This window comes from Carettochelys insculpta, chromosome 4, assembly GCF_033958435.1.
Source record: "Carettochelys insculpta isolate YL-2023 chromosome 4, ASM3395843v1, whole genome shotgun sequence".
Classification (NCBI taxonomy): domain Eukaryota; kingdom Metazoa; phylum Chordata; order Testudines; family Carettochelyidae; genus Carettochelys; species Carettochelys insculpta.
The window spans coordinates 51,072,085-51,090,865 of record NC_134140.1 but is presented as its reverse complement, the minus strand read 5'-3'; the positions used below and the strand labels follow the sequence as shown (position 1 = coordinate 51,090,865).

The window sequence follows — 18,781 nt, the reverse complement described above, 5'->3', positions numbered from 1 at the left end:
AAATTAACTCTTTCCCCCTTTTGCCCTTACAGACGAAAAATTGCAGAATATATATTGGTATATATCAATGGATGGGCTGAGTAAGTGTATGCACTGGAAAAGCAAATTGTGCTGATTTTTAAATGTTTTTTGTTGTTCAGCAAAGTACATTTTTCAGTATTATTGCTTACTGTTTTCTTACAGTAGTACCTAGAGGTCTCAATTAAATACAGTAATTCATTTCTAATTCAGAAGAAAGTAGAGTTTCACCTGAGGTTTTCAGAAGTAGAGAAGTTTATTATTAATTCTAATACCTTTCTTTTTACTTTCTGCCACTGGAATTCTCTTTAAAGGTAGTTTCCATAGTGAAGAAGAGTCCCAATGGTAAGGTTAAAATAGCTATCTACATTTTGGGCTGGTTGCATTCCAACAGCTTGCTTATGTCTTGCTCGCTGTAGACCACAAATTGTAGTGAAGGGGAATTCACATGTAGACCACAGAGTCCAGTGAAGGAGAATCTGCATGGGACAAACCACTGGGGATGCTGTCATGGAAGCAGGATTCATGCCCCTACTGTATGTAGCAAGAAGTCCTTTCAAAGGGGCCTCCTGTGTGCACAGTATCCAGGAGTGCAATATGACTCTTTGCTTTACTTTCTAAAAGCTTTATTCTTTACATTTTTGATGCATTCATAAATCCAGAAATATTAATGCAGTCTAAAAATATTCATATTTTTCAAACTGTTTTGCATGCTGCCGTCTGAGAGTGCTACATAATTTTAGTATGCTGATTGTATGGCCTTTTGTATGGTTCATTACTAAATTGGGATTGTAGACTGGAAACACATAGGTCGTGTCTACACTAGCCAAAAACTTTGAAATGGCCATTTCAAAGTTTATTAATGAAGCGCTGAAATACATGTTCAGCACCTCATTAGCATGTGGGCAGCCGTGGCACTTCGAAATTGACGCAGCTCACCACTGCGCGGCTCATCCAGACAGGGCTCCTTTTCAAAAGGACCCTGGCTACTACAAAGTCCCCTTATTCCCATCTGCTCATAGGAATAAGGGGACTTCGAAGTAGCTGGGGTCCTTTCGAAAAGAAGCCCTGTCTGGCCGAGCCACGCCAATTTTGAAGCGCTGCAGCTGCCCGCATGCTAATGAGGCGCTGAATATGTTTTCAAAGTTTTTGGATAGTGTAGACATAGCCATACAAAAGCTGATCAGGATTTAAAACAGAACTTTGAGTTATGTGAAAACTATAACTCTGATCTTAATTACAGTTATATATTCTACTTTATAAACTGGTCATATGTATTCCTAGTGGAAAGTAAGTACTTTTTCTTTAAAGTTTTTTAGTGTGCTTTGTATAGCATGGAGTCTATATGTGTATAAATAATTTTCCTTATTTGGAAAGCAGTTCCCTTGGGTGTGGGGAAACAAGGTACATTCCACAGATAATTTAGAAAGCCTGATATAAACTGCAAGAATTATGTGACCAAAATTAGGAGAAACTAATTTTGTGACTGTTGTTTTTATAAATAATGGCAAAAGTAATTGTGTTGAAAAGGTGGCAAACCCTTTTAAAAAATTATAAAACTTTTATGGACTCTTATATTTGCTCCAATACTTATATAACTTTGTTAGGAAATATTCAGGAGATGTCTTCTTCTATCAAATCATGGGGACTGGCAAAGGCAACTCATATTCACTGTAATGTGATATACAGTTTTGTTCTTTGCATCAAATGAGAAATTTTTCCAAAGGGCTGTATTCAACATGAACATCTTTTCCTGGAGATAAGTGTTTGAATAGTGTGTGTGTGTGTGTGTGTGTGTGTGTGCGCGCACGCACAAGCACGCACATGCATGCACACAGGTATAATTAAGTATGTATGCCATAGCTCACTTATTACTATGTTTAAAGTACTCTCCTGATTTGGGATATTTACCAAAACAGTTTCAGACAGCTGAAAGTTATTTTGAAAAAAACTTCATTACGTTTAATATGAGCAGTCAAAAATAAGTTTAAGAGCTTCGTAGGACAGTCAGTTCATTTTAGTTACCTTTACAATGTAAACTTTTTAGAACACTTTCTCGCTTTGAGTTGCTTTAGATAGTTTGTCAATTTTGTATTCCTTATAAATAAAACTCACTTGTGAAGGAATCAGTTATACCACCTGAGAAATTTAGGGGAAGTAAATTTTCCAAATGGTTCATATAGGTATTGCATAACAACTCCCATTATTACTGTAACATTTGAACTTCAGTGAGCATCATGCAATGGAAATCTTTGCAATATTTTGAAATGTGTCCCCTTATTCTTAAAAAATGCATTTGTTTCTACAATAGCATCTGTTGTGGAAAATCATGTTAATTCCATCAAGTGTCAGTATGATGATTTTATTGGTACATTAACAAAATAAAGTTGTAGGTTAGACATGAAAAAAAATAATAGTGATAATGTAGGTAATGTAGAATAATACAAACATCTCTAAATATTGTTTCCATCTAATAATACTCTCCATATATTTCCAGGGTCAATGTCAGATAGTGACACAACTGGATCAAGAGAGAAAACGTTCATACTCCAATGAAAAGCAGAATTTCTCTGCTCTTTGTAATAATTTTATCACAATATCATCATTAAATGAAAAGAAGGATCTTACTGGAAGACATGATGAAAGTAAGTGTCTTTGTCATGGCAGACAGCTGTGTAAAATACTTTAACCCATTATTTGGGGGCTAGATAGTCAGCAGTTCTAAATATTCTTATCCCTTTCTCTATGTAAATACTGAGTATGGGGTGGGATTTTCATGTGAGCCTAAGATGTTTGGGGCTACAATTCTCACTGACATAGGTTTGTAAGACAGGTAGATGCTTTTGAAAATTCCACACCTGGCAATTACAACAGCACACAATATTGTCTGGATTGGAAACATATTGTAGGTTATTTTAAAAAGTCTAAATATTCCAAATATTTTGGTGCATTCCACACTGTCTGTTATGGTAACATTTGGGGATGCATAACTTTAGTTGTACACTTACATCTTTGTTGGGTATGAAGCACCCACACAGAGTTCAAGATGGGAGGAGAAATACATCTGATGTCACAGTATCAAGCATTTATGGGCTACCAAGTTAGCATCTTTTAAATCTAAGAAAAAAATTCATTGTTACCTTAGTGGAGCTGGGAGGGGTTATAGAATAGTAAAGTGAAAGTTGGTGGCCATGCTTCAAATTTTAATTAAAACCCCAAAGCTCTTACTGTGTCAGCTAGATAGCCTATAGCAAGCAGCTCATGTGTCTGGAAGTGAGGGCATCCTTTTCATAAGCACTCTTAGATTAGCAGGTTCCCTCATGGAATGAAAGATAGTAATGTCAAAGCTTATTGCTATAATTTGCATGCTAACACTGATGTAAATGACTTGAGTTACTTTTGTTTTCCTTTTTTTTTTTGCTTGTTAAAATCTTCGTTTTCATTAAAACAACATTGTTTTGAAGTTAGCAATGAAAAGATTAAGTCCTACAAATCACAATGTGTGAGTTGTCAAATTCTTTCACTAGACTGGGAATTAAATTCATGAGACAAAAGAAAATTTAAGTCACTTTGACTCTTGTAATGATGTTGTAATACTATAATGTGTTAGGTTAACATCTCAAATTGCTGTCACACAAGTCATATATTTGATTATTTTTGGAACTCTTTATTCAGCTGCTTAGAGAATTCCTCATACACAGATGCCCAGAAGACCAAGACATCAAGCAGGAAAACCATTTCTACCTGTTAATTGAGACTTTTTCCTTTTCTGGGTAATAAGATGTGATTATAGTAACCTTTCCTATGGTTTAGGTTTGCAGAAACGTTTAAACTTTTCGTGTTCTGGTGAAGAGGATCCCTTGTTATATGTATTTCTGAAGTTCAAAACGGGATAGGCTACATCTACATGTGCCCCAAACTTCGAAATGGCCACGCAAATGGCCATTTCGAAGTTTACTAATGAAACGCTGAAATGCATATTCAGTGCTTAATTAGCATGCGGGCGGCCGCAGCACTTCAAAATTGACACGCCTCACCGTCGTGCGTCTCATCCAGACGGGGCTCCTTTTCGAAAGGACACCGCTTACTTCAAAGTCTCCTTATTCCCATGAGCTGATGGGAATAAGGGGACTTCGAAGTAGGCGGGGTCCTTTCGAAAAGGAGCCCCGTCTGGACGAGACCCGCGGCGGCGAGCCGCATCAATTTTGAAGTGCCGCTGCCGCCCGCGTGCTAATGAAGCGCTGAATATTCATTTCAGCACTTCATTAGTAAACTTCGAAATGGCCATTTGCGTGGCCATTTCAAAGTTTGGGGCACGTGTAGACACGGCCATAGTCTTTTAAATCCTGCACCTGCCAATAGTGTATGAGGAAAGCACTTGAACATAGATACCTGCTGACAGAACTTTCTCTACTTCCCCTAATTACATGGTCATTGGGACAGAGAGAATGAGAGTGATTCTGTAGCCGAGAGGCTGGAGCACTCACTTGAGCGGAAAAGATTTTAGTCCCCCTAGTTCAATGACTGTTTAAGTCAGTGGTGAGCAACCTGTGCCCAGTGGGCCATATGTGACCCATAGGGATACTAAGTGTGGCTGGTGAGAAATTTTGTTTACTGTTGCCCACATGTAGGGTTGCCAGATTCTGTTGGTTTCTGTCCACTTAGTTTTTTTTTTTCTACCAGTATAACTAAAGTGACAAGATAAGGATAGCCACACCTACCTTCCTCTGGTCTGAACATCATCATCATCAACAGCCATGGGCTCAGCGCCCATTGGTGTCCAATGCCTCCCTCACTATTTCCTTCTATATTTTCCTGTCCAGTGCAGAGTGGCTTAGTATCTGTAGACTAGCTCCTGACCAATCTACTATATCATCTACCCATTCTCTCTGGGGTCTGCCTCTCCTATCTGAACTGTCCATTATGCCAAATACTAGGGTCTTGAATTTTTGCTTGTCATTTATTCTCCAGATATGCCCAAATAGTTGTAACTTCCGGTGCATAACCTTCTGCGGTAGGTTCTCTTTTGGTTGTATCTTCCTATATAATTCCTCGTTGGTAACCTTCTGCACCCATCCTATTCTCAGGGTCTTTCTATAAAAGTCCTCTCGAACACCAGTATTCTTCTCTTCAAATCTTTTCATTGTTACCCATGTCTCACATCTGATCAACATGCTGCTGAATACACACATTTTCAAGATGCTCAGCTTCATTCCCAAGCTAATTGCTTTGCTTTTCCAGTTCTTATGTATCACCTTCAAACTCGCTCTTGCTTTTGCTAGCTGCTTGTTCCTTCTTACAATCTAGATCATACGTCATGTTGCTCCCCAGATACATGAACTTCTCTACATTCTCTAGTTCAGTCCCATCTACATTGATCTTCCTTCCTATTTCCTTATCTCTAAATACCATTGTCTTCTTTTTATCAATGTTCATAGTCTGTACTGCTTCCCTTCCTCATTTAACACCTGTAGGCCGTGTCTACACGTGTCCCAAACTTCGAAATGGCCACGCAAATGGCCATTTCGAAGTTTACTAATGAAGCGCTGAAATGCATATTCAGCGCTTCATTAGCATGCGGGCGGCAGCGGCGCTTCGAAATTGATGCTCCTTGCAGCTGCGCGGAGCGTCCAGACGGGGCTCCTTTTCAAAAGGACCCCACCTACTTCGAAGTCCTCTTATTCCCATGAGCTGATGGGAATAAGGGGACTTTGAAGTAGGCGGGGTCCTTTCGAAAAGGAGCCCCGTCTGGACGCACCGTGCGGCGGCAAGGTGCGTCAATTTTGAAGCGCCGCGGCAGCCCGCATGCTAATGAAGCACTGAATATGCATTTCAGCGCTTCATTAGTAAACTTCGAAATGGCCATTTGCGTGGCCATTTCAAAGTTTGGGGCACGTGTAGATGTAGCTGTACTGTTCTCGCTAGCTTCTCTTCGTCTTCCTTGATGACAGCTATATCATCTGCGAACCTTAAATTGTTAATTTTCATCCTGTGCAGCAATATTCCTTCTACATCTTTCTTGATTTTGTCCATCGCTCTCTAGGTGCATGATGAAGATTATTGGCGATATTGGATCTCCTTGTCTCATACCTCTACTCATTCTAAACCAGCTTCCCAACTCTCTGCACGTTCTCACTGCTGCCTCCACATTGTTGTTGTTATTATTCAACAACCATATCAGCCTGCTATCCACTCTGTACAACTCCAGTACCACCCAAGTCACTTTCTGATCTATACTGTCAAATGCCTTCTGAAAATCGACAAAGCAATTGTAGATGTTTTTATTCTTTCGTCAAGCTGTCTCCGCTATCAATCTTAGTGCCAATATCTGCTGTATGGTACTTCTATCTTTCCTGAATCCCACTTGCTCATCTGCTAGAGGGTCTTCTATCTGCAATCTCAGTCCTCCTCCTCCTCCTCCTCATCATCATCATCAGTGCCTTACCTAGATAACTTGTTAGGGTAATCATTCAGTAGTTCTTGCACTCCAACACACTTCCTTCCTTGTGTACTGTCACTAGTACGGATCTTGTCCATTCCTTAGGTGCCTTCCCTTCTTTCCACGCTATATTACATAGTCGGTGTATTTCATGAATCATACTTCCTCTACTGTATTTGATCATCTCTCCCATGATCTTATAATTTCCAGGGCTCTTGTTGTTCTTTAGTCATTTCACTGCTCATTCTATGTCCTCCTTCAAAATATCAGTCTAGCTCTCGATGCTTGGTGGTGATATATCTTTCGGTTCTTCTGTCAGTCTCTCTGATACACTTGGGTCCAACTGTACTTTGTACGGATCAGTGCAATATCTCATGCATCGCTGCACAACTTCCTCCTAGTTCAGAAGCACCTCATCATTCTCGTCTTTGATCGCCATCTGCTTCAGCTGCCACTTCCTAATGGTATTCCTGATCACTTTATACAGCTCTTTGGTCTTCCACTTGCTGTAATACCTCACTCCATCTTCACACTGGTCCTCTAACCTTTTGCCTTATCCATTCTGGCTGCTTTCCTTACTCCATTGCATTTCACTCTATATTGTTGTTCTGCCCTCTCAGAAACATCCCTTCTGATGTTCAGTGCTCTCTTCTCTTGCTTCTGGTTGATATTATATGTGTCAGTTGTCATTTTCTTTCAATAGCAAATATATTGATCCAACCACAATCGCTCAATTGGCATTGTGGACCTTGTTTATCCTGGGCAACATCCAAGCTGGCATCTTTTATCAGTTAGTCATACTGACGTCAGATTTCATTCATATTGTTATTTTATGATCAGCTCATTGACAATCATTTGACCAACCCTCCTTCTTTATCCAGGCTTGAGACTGGCATGGAACCCCTAGAGGCTTCATGGCAGAGATTCTGACGATCATGCTGGGGCTTAAATGTGAGATAGGCATTGCACATATGGTGAGTGGCAGAAATTTAGGAGCCTTGGGAACATTAATGCAGAAAATTTAATGCTGGGGAATTTTAGGTACCTAGAGGTCTAGGAAGTAACTAAGCAGGGGTTTTGAGTGTTTGACTGGTGCCTATATGATGGACTTAAGCACCTATAGTGGGGAGTTAGGCACCTAAGTAATTTTGTGAATCTAGGTCTTTGTGCCTAAAGTAGAAGAGTTGAAGTAGGGCAGGCCTAGTTCCATTATTATTTTACTTGTTTTTTGTTTATTTGGATAGTGCCAACACTGTGTACATAAATGAATGGTGGTTTGTGAATAATTCCTAAGAAATAGTTGTAATGGTAGGTTGTGAATAATTTCCTAACAAGTGTGCAAAATACTTTAACAGTAAGAAGTCTGTTGTTCAGAACTGAGCTAGCACAGAATTTGTGAAAGGCAATATAAAATATTCCTCTTTTCCTAATCTTTACTCATGTGATTATAGAGCATAATTCACTCATTTCTTTTTTAATATACCAACTTTATCCTGGTGTTCAGATTGTAATATGATATAGCATGAAAAAGACAGAATACATTTAATGGAATTACTCATGCCACACTTGATTTTATTACAAGCATATTATAAAAAGGCAGAGAAAATGAATCATTTCCTAAGTTAATTAATGTATCACTTACCAACTCTCATTAAACCCTAGTTAATTAAATATAGTGGCAAAATTAATTAAGATGGATGCTTTCCTAAAACAAATGATCCCGTATTTTAAGCAACTTATTTCTTTAACATCTTCCTTAATTGATTTAATAGACAGCTGCAGTATCAAATTATTCACTCAGATGCAAAAAAGCTTCTGCTGACCTGGAACAAAACCGTAAGAAAGCATTGCACATAAGTCTAATAGAGGGCAAGCATTTTCTGAAGTGACAAGTGTGTCAGAAAGAAACATACAGTGCTGAACAGCATAAAGTTCTAACTTAGAGCTAATTTACCACATAGTTGCAAACTGATCAAAGTAAGTAGAATTTTATAAATTATTGATTTAAGTACCAATTTAGCAAATCTACGTTAAAAGTGTGGAACTGTGGCAATAATAGAAGTAAAAATAGTCATTTTATCCCTGCATATTATAATGTTCTCCTCTGCAGTTGGAGCTGTCATTTTCCTTTTGTATATGTACCTTTTTGTATTTTCAAATATGTGTTTGCACAAAAATAATGGTAGCTAGTTCCTACTCTGGGCTGCTTAAAACAAGTATACTGAAAAATCTTTAATTCGTCTAAACGATTCATCCACAGAATCTGTGAAAAAAAACAAAAGTAAAAGTCATAAGTCTACATGGCACCCTAACCTCAAAATAGGCTATTTTAGCATGTGGTGCTGTCTAAATGGCACCACATGCTGGAATAAAGTGCTATTTTGAGGCATACTTGTACACCTCCTGCAATGAGGTGTACAGGGATGCCGGAATAGTGCTCCTATTATCTCAAAAACTGTTTTGAGACAACAGGCATGTTTCTTAGATGGTGCCAGCTATTTCGAGATACCTCTGTATCCTGAGATTGCATCTGCGTGTAGATGTAGCTGTAGTGTGTTCCTTACTACAGAATCTGATTGCCTCTTAAAATACTTCTTTTATGAGTCAAACTGTACAGTCTTCTTTGGGATTATATGCTGGTAAAATAGTCGGGGCCTTTGCTTTGACCATTTCTACACATGCTAAAAGTTGTTGACCTCTTCTGTAAAAAAAAGAGCAAGAATACCTGAATGCTATAAAAAATAATGTTCTGCACTTAGCAATGAAGCAAGAATAACACCATTAAAACAATGGAGCTTCTCTTTATGTTTTTGTTGATGAATATTTAGCAGCATTTTCTACAAAAATTGAGATAAAAACCAAACCAACAACAAAAAAAAAGAAAAGAAAAGAAAAACAACTTACCTCTGACTGGTGCTGCTTAAATATATATTTTCAAGTATTAGATTTTATTTTGAGGCTCTTAGCCAAACTGCATATGTTACTATACTACACTTTTGATACTGTACAGGTTATTTCTAAATTTAATCTTCATCTTTCCAGTGTTTTAGGATTTCTTGTATATTTATGATTCTGAGCTGCTTTTTTAAAAGGACTAGCTAAAAAGATTCCTGAGGTCTTGCAAAGTAGTTTCCAGTCAAAAAGGGTTTACTAATACTTGGTGAAATTCACTGCATGCAGAGGGCCACCACAGAGCTTGTGCCCTACTTCAGTCTTGTGTAAGCCCTCAAAATGAAACAGTCCCACTTTTGAAAAATAGTCTATAGTCCTACACATAGAGCACAACATGAAGTTGAGTGACTTTGGCTCAAACCTTATGTCTGTGACCCATGAATCTTCTGAATGAGTTTAAAGGAGAAATTAAAATATTTTGGCAGCCATCTGAATATTTTAAAAGTTGCAAGGGTATTAGTTAAATGTTTTCTGATTCATTTCACTAGGCAATGCAAAATTCTACTGTTTAGTGTGTCATAAAGTTGTCTGTGGTACTCGAATTCAAATCAGTGTTATGATTATGACTGACAATTCTCAACCTGGTCTACAGCAGTTTTCCTAAATCATTCCTGAAAATATAAGGAATTTCTAAAATAAAATCTCTATTTTACCTTATTACCTAGTTCGGTTATGTTTAAAAATAGGGGCTCCTTCTTACTTAGAAAAAATGCTTAATTATATAAGTTGTGCAATTTTTAAGTCAGTTAAAAAAATCTCAGGAGCATTTCAATGGTGCCTCTAACTTCAATCATCAGGGCAGTGAGTGGAGCGGGAGGGAGTCATAAGGCATGCACCCAAATGGCCAGCCACAGAGTTAAATAAGTGCACCCTGCACAGAAGCTGCACTTTCCAGGAACTCCTGAAGGCTGTGTCTCTCTCAGCGTACTGCCCCCAATTTTAGGCTATGGGTTAATCCCACACTTTATCTTTTTTCCATGACATAGGGAAGACACTAATAATTCCATTTCTCAAATTATTGGTCTCCATCAGCATAACTACAAGAATAATTTGACCAGATTGGTTTCCATTTTATTTATTACATCACTTTGCCATGTCCAGTAATGTAAGAAAATACTGGGGCATTTAGCAGGAAAAAATAGTTTGAAATATTACTATAATTTATTTTTAGAAAGTACTGTCTTCAGATCAGACTGTTCCCATGAACTGTGAGACAGTTTCTTTTTTGATGCATCTTGCTGATTTTATTAGTAATATTTCTGAAATTTTTAAATAGATATACTTTGGTATAGTATTCAGTTCTCCAGGCTAGTGAACTGTGCTATCAGTGTATTATTTTGTGTAATAGAATAAATAAAACATAATAATTAAAATAGTATAGTTATTTTGAGAATGGTCGTTAGAGCTAACAGGCTTTCTGTTTTCCTATCTCATAAAAAATAAGTCATAATGAATAAGGCAGAAGTAGAAAAACCTCTGACTCATGGCTATAAAAAATGCACATCTCAAACCTTACCCATGAGAGTTCAAACTGAAAAAAATATAAACTCTACACAATTCGTTGTGATTAGAAAGTAGCAAGATGTCTTTTTCCCTCTAACTTTCTCTGTTATTGCAGCAAGCCTTGGTGTTACATTGGATCGCATTTTTTTACTGTATCTCACAGAATCTGCACAGAAAGGGTGATATGTGAGTGGATGATGACAAATACAGTAAAATTAAATATATTCATTTGGAATAGGCACATGCTAATAGTTAAAATATAAGTGATGAGATTCAGAGTCTTGTTCTCTTTAGTTTAACAGAAAAATCTTTTTGTTTCTGTTTCTGTAAGCAGTTTGAATTATTTTCATATAAGGGTCAATTCTACAGGTGATAAGCACCTTGGTTCAATCCCGCAAAGCACTTCAGCCTTGATGCTTAAATTCTTTGCTATATTGGGACTAAAGGGCTCAGCACTTCACACAGAGTCAGTTCCAAAGCCCAATGAAGTCAGTGGAAGTCATTCCATTGATTTCAAATCAGTGGGCTTTGGATATAGCTAGATTTGGATTGACATGACTTTAAAATGACATGATTTTACCATGTTCACGTCCAAATTGGTATAACAATTCTTCATTATTTTGAATGTTCCCATTCCTAGAGATGGCATTCTTGGAGAGAGGAAAAAGGATGTCATAATTATAGAAGCCTACAGTTGGCTGTTGCTGTGACATTTTTCTGGATTATCTCATGTAGGCCATGTCTCCACTAACCCCAAACTTCGAAATGGCCACGCAAATGGCCATATCGAAGTTTACTAATGAAGCGCTGAAATGCTGAAATGAAATGCCCATACTGTTGTGAAAATGACAGTGCTAAAGACACATCGATATGCAGAAACAGTATCTACTTTGAATGGTAAAAGAAAAAATATTATGTTAAGCTACAATTGTCCTGAGAACTTTTTTATACCAGAGAGTGACATACCAGTGGCAGAAATGAATGATAATGTTTTGAATGTTGCATGCTCCTCCTTGTTGACTTTTTGAGATATTAGCACTGACAACAAACAGTGCAGTGTTTGAGGTACAGGGAATGCAGAGGCCAGCTGGACTAGTTCTTTCACAGAGATGCCAAGAGCAGGGCTGCTGGTCCAGATTTCCCATTGGCAAAGTAGACACATGCCTAGTAACACCAGCATTCACAGGACACCTCAAAATCCAAATGTTGCTGTTCCTGGGTCCCAGAGGGGGATGGGACCTGCTGAGCTAGCGAGAGGGTGAGAGAGAGAGAGAGAGATGGCCCCATGCAGCCCTGCTCAAGCACTTCTCACTCAACCCAGTGTACACACTGGCCAACAGAGTCACCTACTAGCAGGGCCAGCACGTGTGGGCAGGTTGCAAGAGAGTGGGCTGGGGGCTCTGGACAGTGGGGTGATTCTGAGAGGTGGTGGAGGTCTCAGTGTTGGGACAGTGGGTAGTTGCAAGGGGGTCTGTGAGCGGCAGGCTGCCTAAAAGTTAAAGGTGGATCTAGCTCACAGAACTGGAAGGGCCCCTCAGAGGTCATTGAGTCCAGTCCCTTGCACTTATAGCAAGATCTGTCACCATCCCTGACAGATTTTTTTAAAAAATGTATTTGTTCCAGATCCCTAATTGGCCCCCTCAAGGATTGAGCTCACAGTCATGGGTTTAGCAAGCCAATGTTTAAACCACTGAGCTATCACTCCCCCTGGGGAGGTTATCAAGTTCAGTCTGCTGCACTCACAGCAGGACCTATATGCCCATCCTTGGCCAATTTTTTTAAACTCTTTTCTCAAGACCCCTAAATGTCCCCATCAAGGACTGAGCTCACAACCTGGGTTTAGCAGGACAATACTCTAACTACTGAGCTAAAAGCAACAGGCTGTCCTTGCCTCCCATGGCAGTTAGGAGCTCTGAGATACTACAGACCGGGGTGGTAGGGTGACCCTGCAAGCTCTGGTCTGCCACTGGGCATCATGGACCCCTGGAGCTTCAAGCAACCATGGACATCAGGAGACCCCCCCAGAGCTTCCAGGTGCCATAGGTCATGAGGCAATCTTGCAGCCCCTGGCTGCCATGGGCAGCAGGAGGGGCTCTGAGGCTCTGTGCATAGGAGTGTCCAAGGTTTAAATCTGGCTCTGGCAAGGGGGGACCTCTTGCATATGATTGGGTGCATGTTCTGCCTCTACATAAATCTAGACCCACATGAAAGTTTACTTTATGCTGGTGCTTAGCACTTTGTCCTAATTCACCCTACCACAAAACAAATAAGCTAGTTATTTAAAAAAATAATTTTAATTGTCACTGCCAAATCAGTCCATAGATAATCACATCTACAAGGTTTGGGGTTTTTGTTTTTTGTTTCTTATTCATGCACTTGACATACTATACACAGATCCAGCAGAGCACCTAATCATATGCTTAACTTTAAATACATGAGAATTCCTGTTAAAGTCAGTGGGCTGAAAACATTTTTTAAAAGTAAAGTGCATACATAAGTGCTTCTTGAATTATAGTCTGTTTCCCTCACTTAAATACAGGTTGAACCTCTCTAGTCTGGCACCCTATGGACCTGACTGATGCCAAATGAGAGAATTTGCCGGACCACAAAAAGAGAAGTTACTCACCTGTGTAGTAAAGATGGTTCTTCGAGATGTGTCCCCGTGGGTGCTCCACCATAGGTGTTGGGCTCACCCCGGTGCTGCAGCTTGGAAAATCTTCAGCAGTCTCCGTCGGGTTGCGCATGCGCCAATGCGCGTCGGTCCTTCACATGCTTATGGTCACATGCGCGATCCGGTCCCCGCCAGTTCCTGATCAACCACTCTGGATGCCCCTGAAAAATACAAAAACAGAGCTCTAAAGTGGGGAGGAACGGGTGGGTAGTGGAGCACCCACGGGGACACATCTCGAAGAACCATCGTCACTACGCAGGTGAGTAACTTCTCTTTCTTCTTCGAATGGTCCCCGTGGGTGCTCCACCACAGGTGACTACCCAGCAGTAACCCCCCCCAGAAAAGGAGGTGGGTACCCGATTTATGCGCAGCTTGCCCTTGAAAGGACTGCTGTCGACAGGCGTGTATCCTCGTCCAACATCCGGTGTATGGCATAGTGCTTGGCGATAGTGTCATAGGATGACCAAGTCGCCGGTCTGCAGTTGTCTCTCAGCGAGATTCCCTTGAAGAAGGCCGTCGACGCCACCATTGCTCTAGTGAAGTGAGCCCTGGGCAGAACTGGCAGAGGAGTCTTGCGAAGCTCATAGCACAGTCTTATGCATGACACGATATGGTTTGAAATGCTCTGTGAAGATAGGCCTTCCCCTTTTGACCTGGGTGCGAGGGACACCAGGAGTCTGTCTGTTTTCCGGAAAGGCTTAGTTCTGTCGATGTAGAAGGCCAACGCCCTTCTCACATCTAATAAGTGGAACCGTGCCTCTTTGCTTGAGTTGTGAGGCTTAAGATAAAACAAGGGTAATACTATCAGCTCGTTAATGTGGAAGTCTGAAGAGACTTTTGGAACGAAGGCTGGGTGTAATCGCAAGTCCACCACTTCCTCGAGAACACCGTGCAGGGCGGTGTGGACATTATTGCTGCAAGCTCGCTCACCCGACGAGCTGACGTAATTGCAAGAAGGAAGGTTGTCTTCATGGTAAGTAACCGAAGGGGAACCATAGCCAATGGTTCGAAGAGCGGTCCCGACAGCGTGTGGAGGACCAAGTCCAAACTCCATGACTGCGGTATCGGTTTCCGAGGGGGATACAGATTTGCCAACCCCTTTAAGAAGCGCGTGACAACAGGATGGGCGAATATGGTTGATCCCTCCTCTTCATGTCGAAAAGCTGATATAGGCACGAGATGAACCTTTATCGAGGATAGAGAGAGCCCCTTTTGTTTGAGTTCTAGCAGGTAGTCCAGAATTGTGGTTGTAGGGGCTTCCAGAGGTGTCAATTGCGTGGAAGAGCACCAAGAGGTAAATCGTGTCCATTTGTGCTCATAAGTCCTTCTGGTGGAAGTCCTCCGACTACACTCCAGGGCTTGCTTCACTCTCTCTGAACATGTACCTTCTAGGGTGCTGAGCCATGGATTAGCCATGCCTGTAGGCGGAGTCCCTGCGGGTGCGGATGCAGTATTGACCCTCGAGCCTGTGTGAGAAGGTCCGGTACTGCCGGTAGGGGAAACGGCCGGCGATGTGTCATGCGTAGAAGCAGTGGGAACCATTGTTGTCGATCCCAGGTTGGAACTATGAGTATCATGCGTGATCACTCCGTTTTGGCTTTCTCCAAGACCTTGTGTATGAGTGTTGTGGGTGGGAACGCATAGAGTAGAGGGCCCTTCCATGGGATCATGAAGGCGTCCCCCCAGGGATCCCTGTCCTATGCCTGCTCTGGAGCAGTACTGGGGACATTTCTTGTTGTTGTGAGTGGCGAACAAATCGATTTGGGGAAACCCCCATTTGTGAAATAGTCGGTGAAGCAGGTCGGAACGGATCTGCCACTTGTGCGTGGGCGCAAAGTGTCTGCTGAGTTGGTCCACCTTTACGTTGTGGACACCTGGTAAGTATGAAGCTCTGAGGGTTATGTTGTTGACAATACACCAGTTCCACAACTGGACAGCCTCCGCACAAAGTGCACGGGATCTGCCCCCTCCTTGTTGGTTTATATAAAACATGGTGGAGGTGTTGTCGGTATTTACCCCGACTACTTTCCCATGCAGGTAATTCCGAAAATGTCTGCATGCATTGCACACTGCTCTGAGTTCTAGTATGTTTATATGCTGTGTCTTCTCCACAGGGGACCATAAACCTTGAGTGGCTTTGTTGTCCATGTGTGCTCCCCATCCCATATGGGATGCGTCTGTTGTGATAAAAACAGTAATTTGCAGTTGGCGGAAAGGCACCCCTGCTAGTAGGTTCTTGGGGTTTGCCCACCATGTTAATGACTTTCACACCTCCGTTGTGGGTGACACCATCCTGTGAACGGTATGGGTCGATGGTTTGTACACGGTCGCCAACCAATGTTGCAAGCCTCGCATGTGCAATCTGGCATTTTGTACCACAAACGTGGTGGTGGCCATGTGCCCCAGCAACTGTAAGCACTTTAGGACTGAAACAGTGGGGCTGTATGTTATTAGTTGTACTAGAGATTCGATGGCGCGAAAACGGGCATCGGGCAAATATACCCTTGATGTAACAGAGTCTATCCGGACTCCTATAAATTCTATATTTTGTGTGAGCTTGGTCTTTGACTTTGAGAAGCTGATGATGAGGCCCAGTGAGGTAAATATGTTTGTGGTGATGCATATCATCTGCAAGACCTCTGCTTCGGAAGTTCCTTTCAGCAGGCAATCGTCCAAGTACGGAAAAATGAAGATGCCCTGTCTGTGCAGGTACGCTGACATGACCGCCAGGGTTTTGGTGAAAACTCTGGGTGCCAAAGAGACACCAAATGGAAGGACTCTGTACTGGAAATGATCTTTGCCTATTATGAACTGGAGGAAACGCCTGTGCGCCGGATGAATTGTGATATGGAAATACGCATCCTGTAAGTCAAGGGCTGCAAACCAGTCTCCATCGTCTAGTGCTGTGATTATGGAAGCCATTGGAGTCATTTTGAAGCGTTGTTTGCGCAGATACTGATTGAGGGCCCGTAAATCCAGGATGGGCCTCCAACCTCCTGTCTTCTTCTCTGTCAAGAAGTACCGGGAGTAGAAACCTTTGCCTTGGAACTGTTCCCGCACTCTCTCCACTGCCCCTATGAACGAGAGGTGATCCACCTCCTGTTTTAGTTTCATGAGGTGAGAGGGATCCCTGAGAAGGGGCCTGGTGGGAGGATTCGGTGGTGGTAACAATTGGAAGGGGATTGTGTACCCCGTGGCTATAATCTCCAATGCCCATTTGTCCGTGGTGGTGATTTTCCATTGAGAGTAAAATGGCTTGAGTCGATGATGAAGCATGTGTTGAGACTGGCACTGAGAGACGGTCTTGGTTTTGCAACCCCCGACATACCCATCAAACCTGCTGTCTTATGTTTTGTCCGGAGGAGGCGTGGCCCTGCTGTGGTTGACGTCTAGGGGCCTTGTACTGTTGTGGCTGTTGTTAGCGCCCCTGATCATACCACCGTTGAAAATGGGTGCATTGTGGTTGATAACTATAACGCCGTTGCTGAGGGTAGAACTTCTTTCTCCTGTATGGCGGGGTATATATACCCAGAGTCCTGAGTGTAGCTCTCGAGTCCTTACTAGAGTGTAGAACTGAGTCAGTTGATTCTGCAAATAACTTCAGTCTGTCAAAGGGAAGATCTGCGACTTTTACTTGCAGATCCTTGGGAATGCCGGACGTCTGGAGCCATGATTCCCTGCGCATTACCACCGCAGTGGCTGCGGAACGAGTCGCTGTGTCCACTACGTGCAAGGCAATCTGGACTCCTGCCCGTGAAGCTCCGTATCCTTCTTGCACGATTGTCTTGAGGACCGGCTTTTTATCCTCCGGGAGGAAGTCCATGAGGGAGGTAAGTTTCGAATAATTGTCGAAATTGTGGTTCGACAAATGGGCAGCGTAGTTAGCCATCCGTAGCAGTAAGGTAGATGATGAATAAACCTTTCTGCCAAGGAGGGCCAATTTCTTTATATCCTTGTCTGATCCACCAGACTTATACTGGGACGTTTTGGCTCTGTGCTGGGAGGACTCAACCACTAGTGAATTAGGTTGTGGGTGACTGAACAAAAATTCCATGCCTTTGGCAGGGACAAAGTACTTCTTATCTGCCTTTTTGCTGGTAGGAGGGATAGAGGCTGGAGTCTGCCATATGTTGGTGGCTGACTCCATGATTGCATCGTCCAGTGGGATGGCTATCTTAGAGGAGGCCGGAGGTCTGAGGTTTTTGAGGAGCTTATGGTGTTTCTGCTGTACCTCTGCCACTTGAATGTTTTGAGATTGAGCCACCCTTTTGAATAATTCCTGAAATTGCTTTAGATCATCTGGGGGAGAGATGTCTCCAGGAATGACCGCTTCGTCTGGGGAGGACGAGGAGGCATTGCTGTGATACCTCTCCTCCAGTTCCTCGGGATCCTGGCTGTGTTCATATGGTTGCACTTTTAAGGTTTCTAAATGAGGTTCAAAGTCATTTGAACCAGCCTCTGATTGGGAAACTTGTGGTGTTCCCCCAGGTTGAGGCTGTGTGCTGTGATGTTGATGAGGTGTTGACGGGGATCTATGTCGAGATGCAGAACTCCTGTCTCGATGTCCCGTATAATAATGGCGGCCATAGCAACAAGGGCAAGGTCCCGGTGATGGGGACCTGGACCACGTCCTGAAGGCATAGGGATGATGTGAGGAATGACGTGACCGTCGAGATGATACTGACATAGGCAGAGATACTCTGCGATAATATTCGTAGGGATCCCTGCTTGAAGTTGGTGAAAAATGTCCAAGTCCAGGAGATGGCTGTTGAAGAAATGGAGATGGAAGCCTGCGGCAGGCTGATGGCATTGCTGCCCGCTGAATCTCTGGGAGAGAGCGAGGTGATAATGGCAGCGCAATTACCTCAGGGGAGGGGCTGCAGTGCCGGGTCTTTGCTGTAGCTTTCCCCCGCTCAGGCACCGCAGGTGGTCTGATCGGTGCCGGGGGGCTCGGCACCGTAGTCAGTGCCGTGCTGGGTTCCAATGCCCCCGGTGCCGTGCTTGGTGCCGTTGTCCTCGGTGCCGCTCGGGGAGTCTCGTCCAGCACCGTTGGGCTCCGTGCCGGGTGCTGACGCTCCGGTGCCATCGGAGCCACAAGGCTCGGTGTCACAGCAGCCAGTGCCGACCTTTCTGGTGCCTGCACGGTTCTCGGTGCCGTCTCCTTAAGCGCCGGAGGCCCCTGCGCGGATACATGCGCC

General features: G+C 42.5%; 1 protein-coding gene across 1 annotated transcript in view; it reads left to right on the top strand.

The window, feature by feature from the left end:
• Positions 1–18,781, top strand: part of NMU (neuromedin U) — a 147,658-nt gene that overhangs the window by 25,903 nt on the left and 102,974 nt on the right. Inside the window, exon 2 of the mRNA XM_074991817.1 lies at positions 2,516–2,663. Coding sequence (XP_074847918.1) covers positions 2,516–2,663 — 148 coding nt within the window. The remainder of the gene's footprint in view (positions 1–2,515; positions 2,664–18,781) is intronic.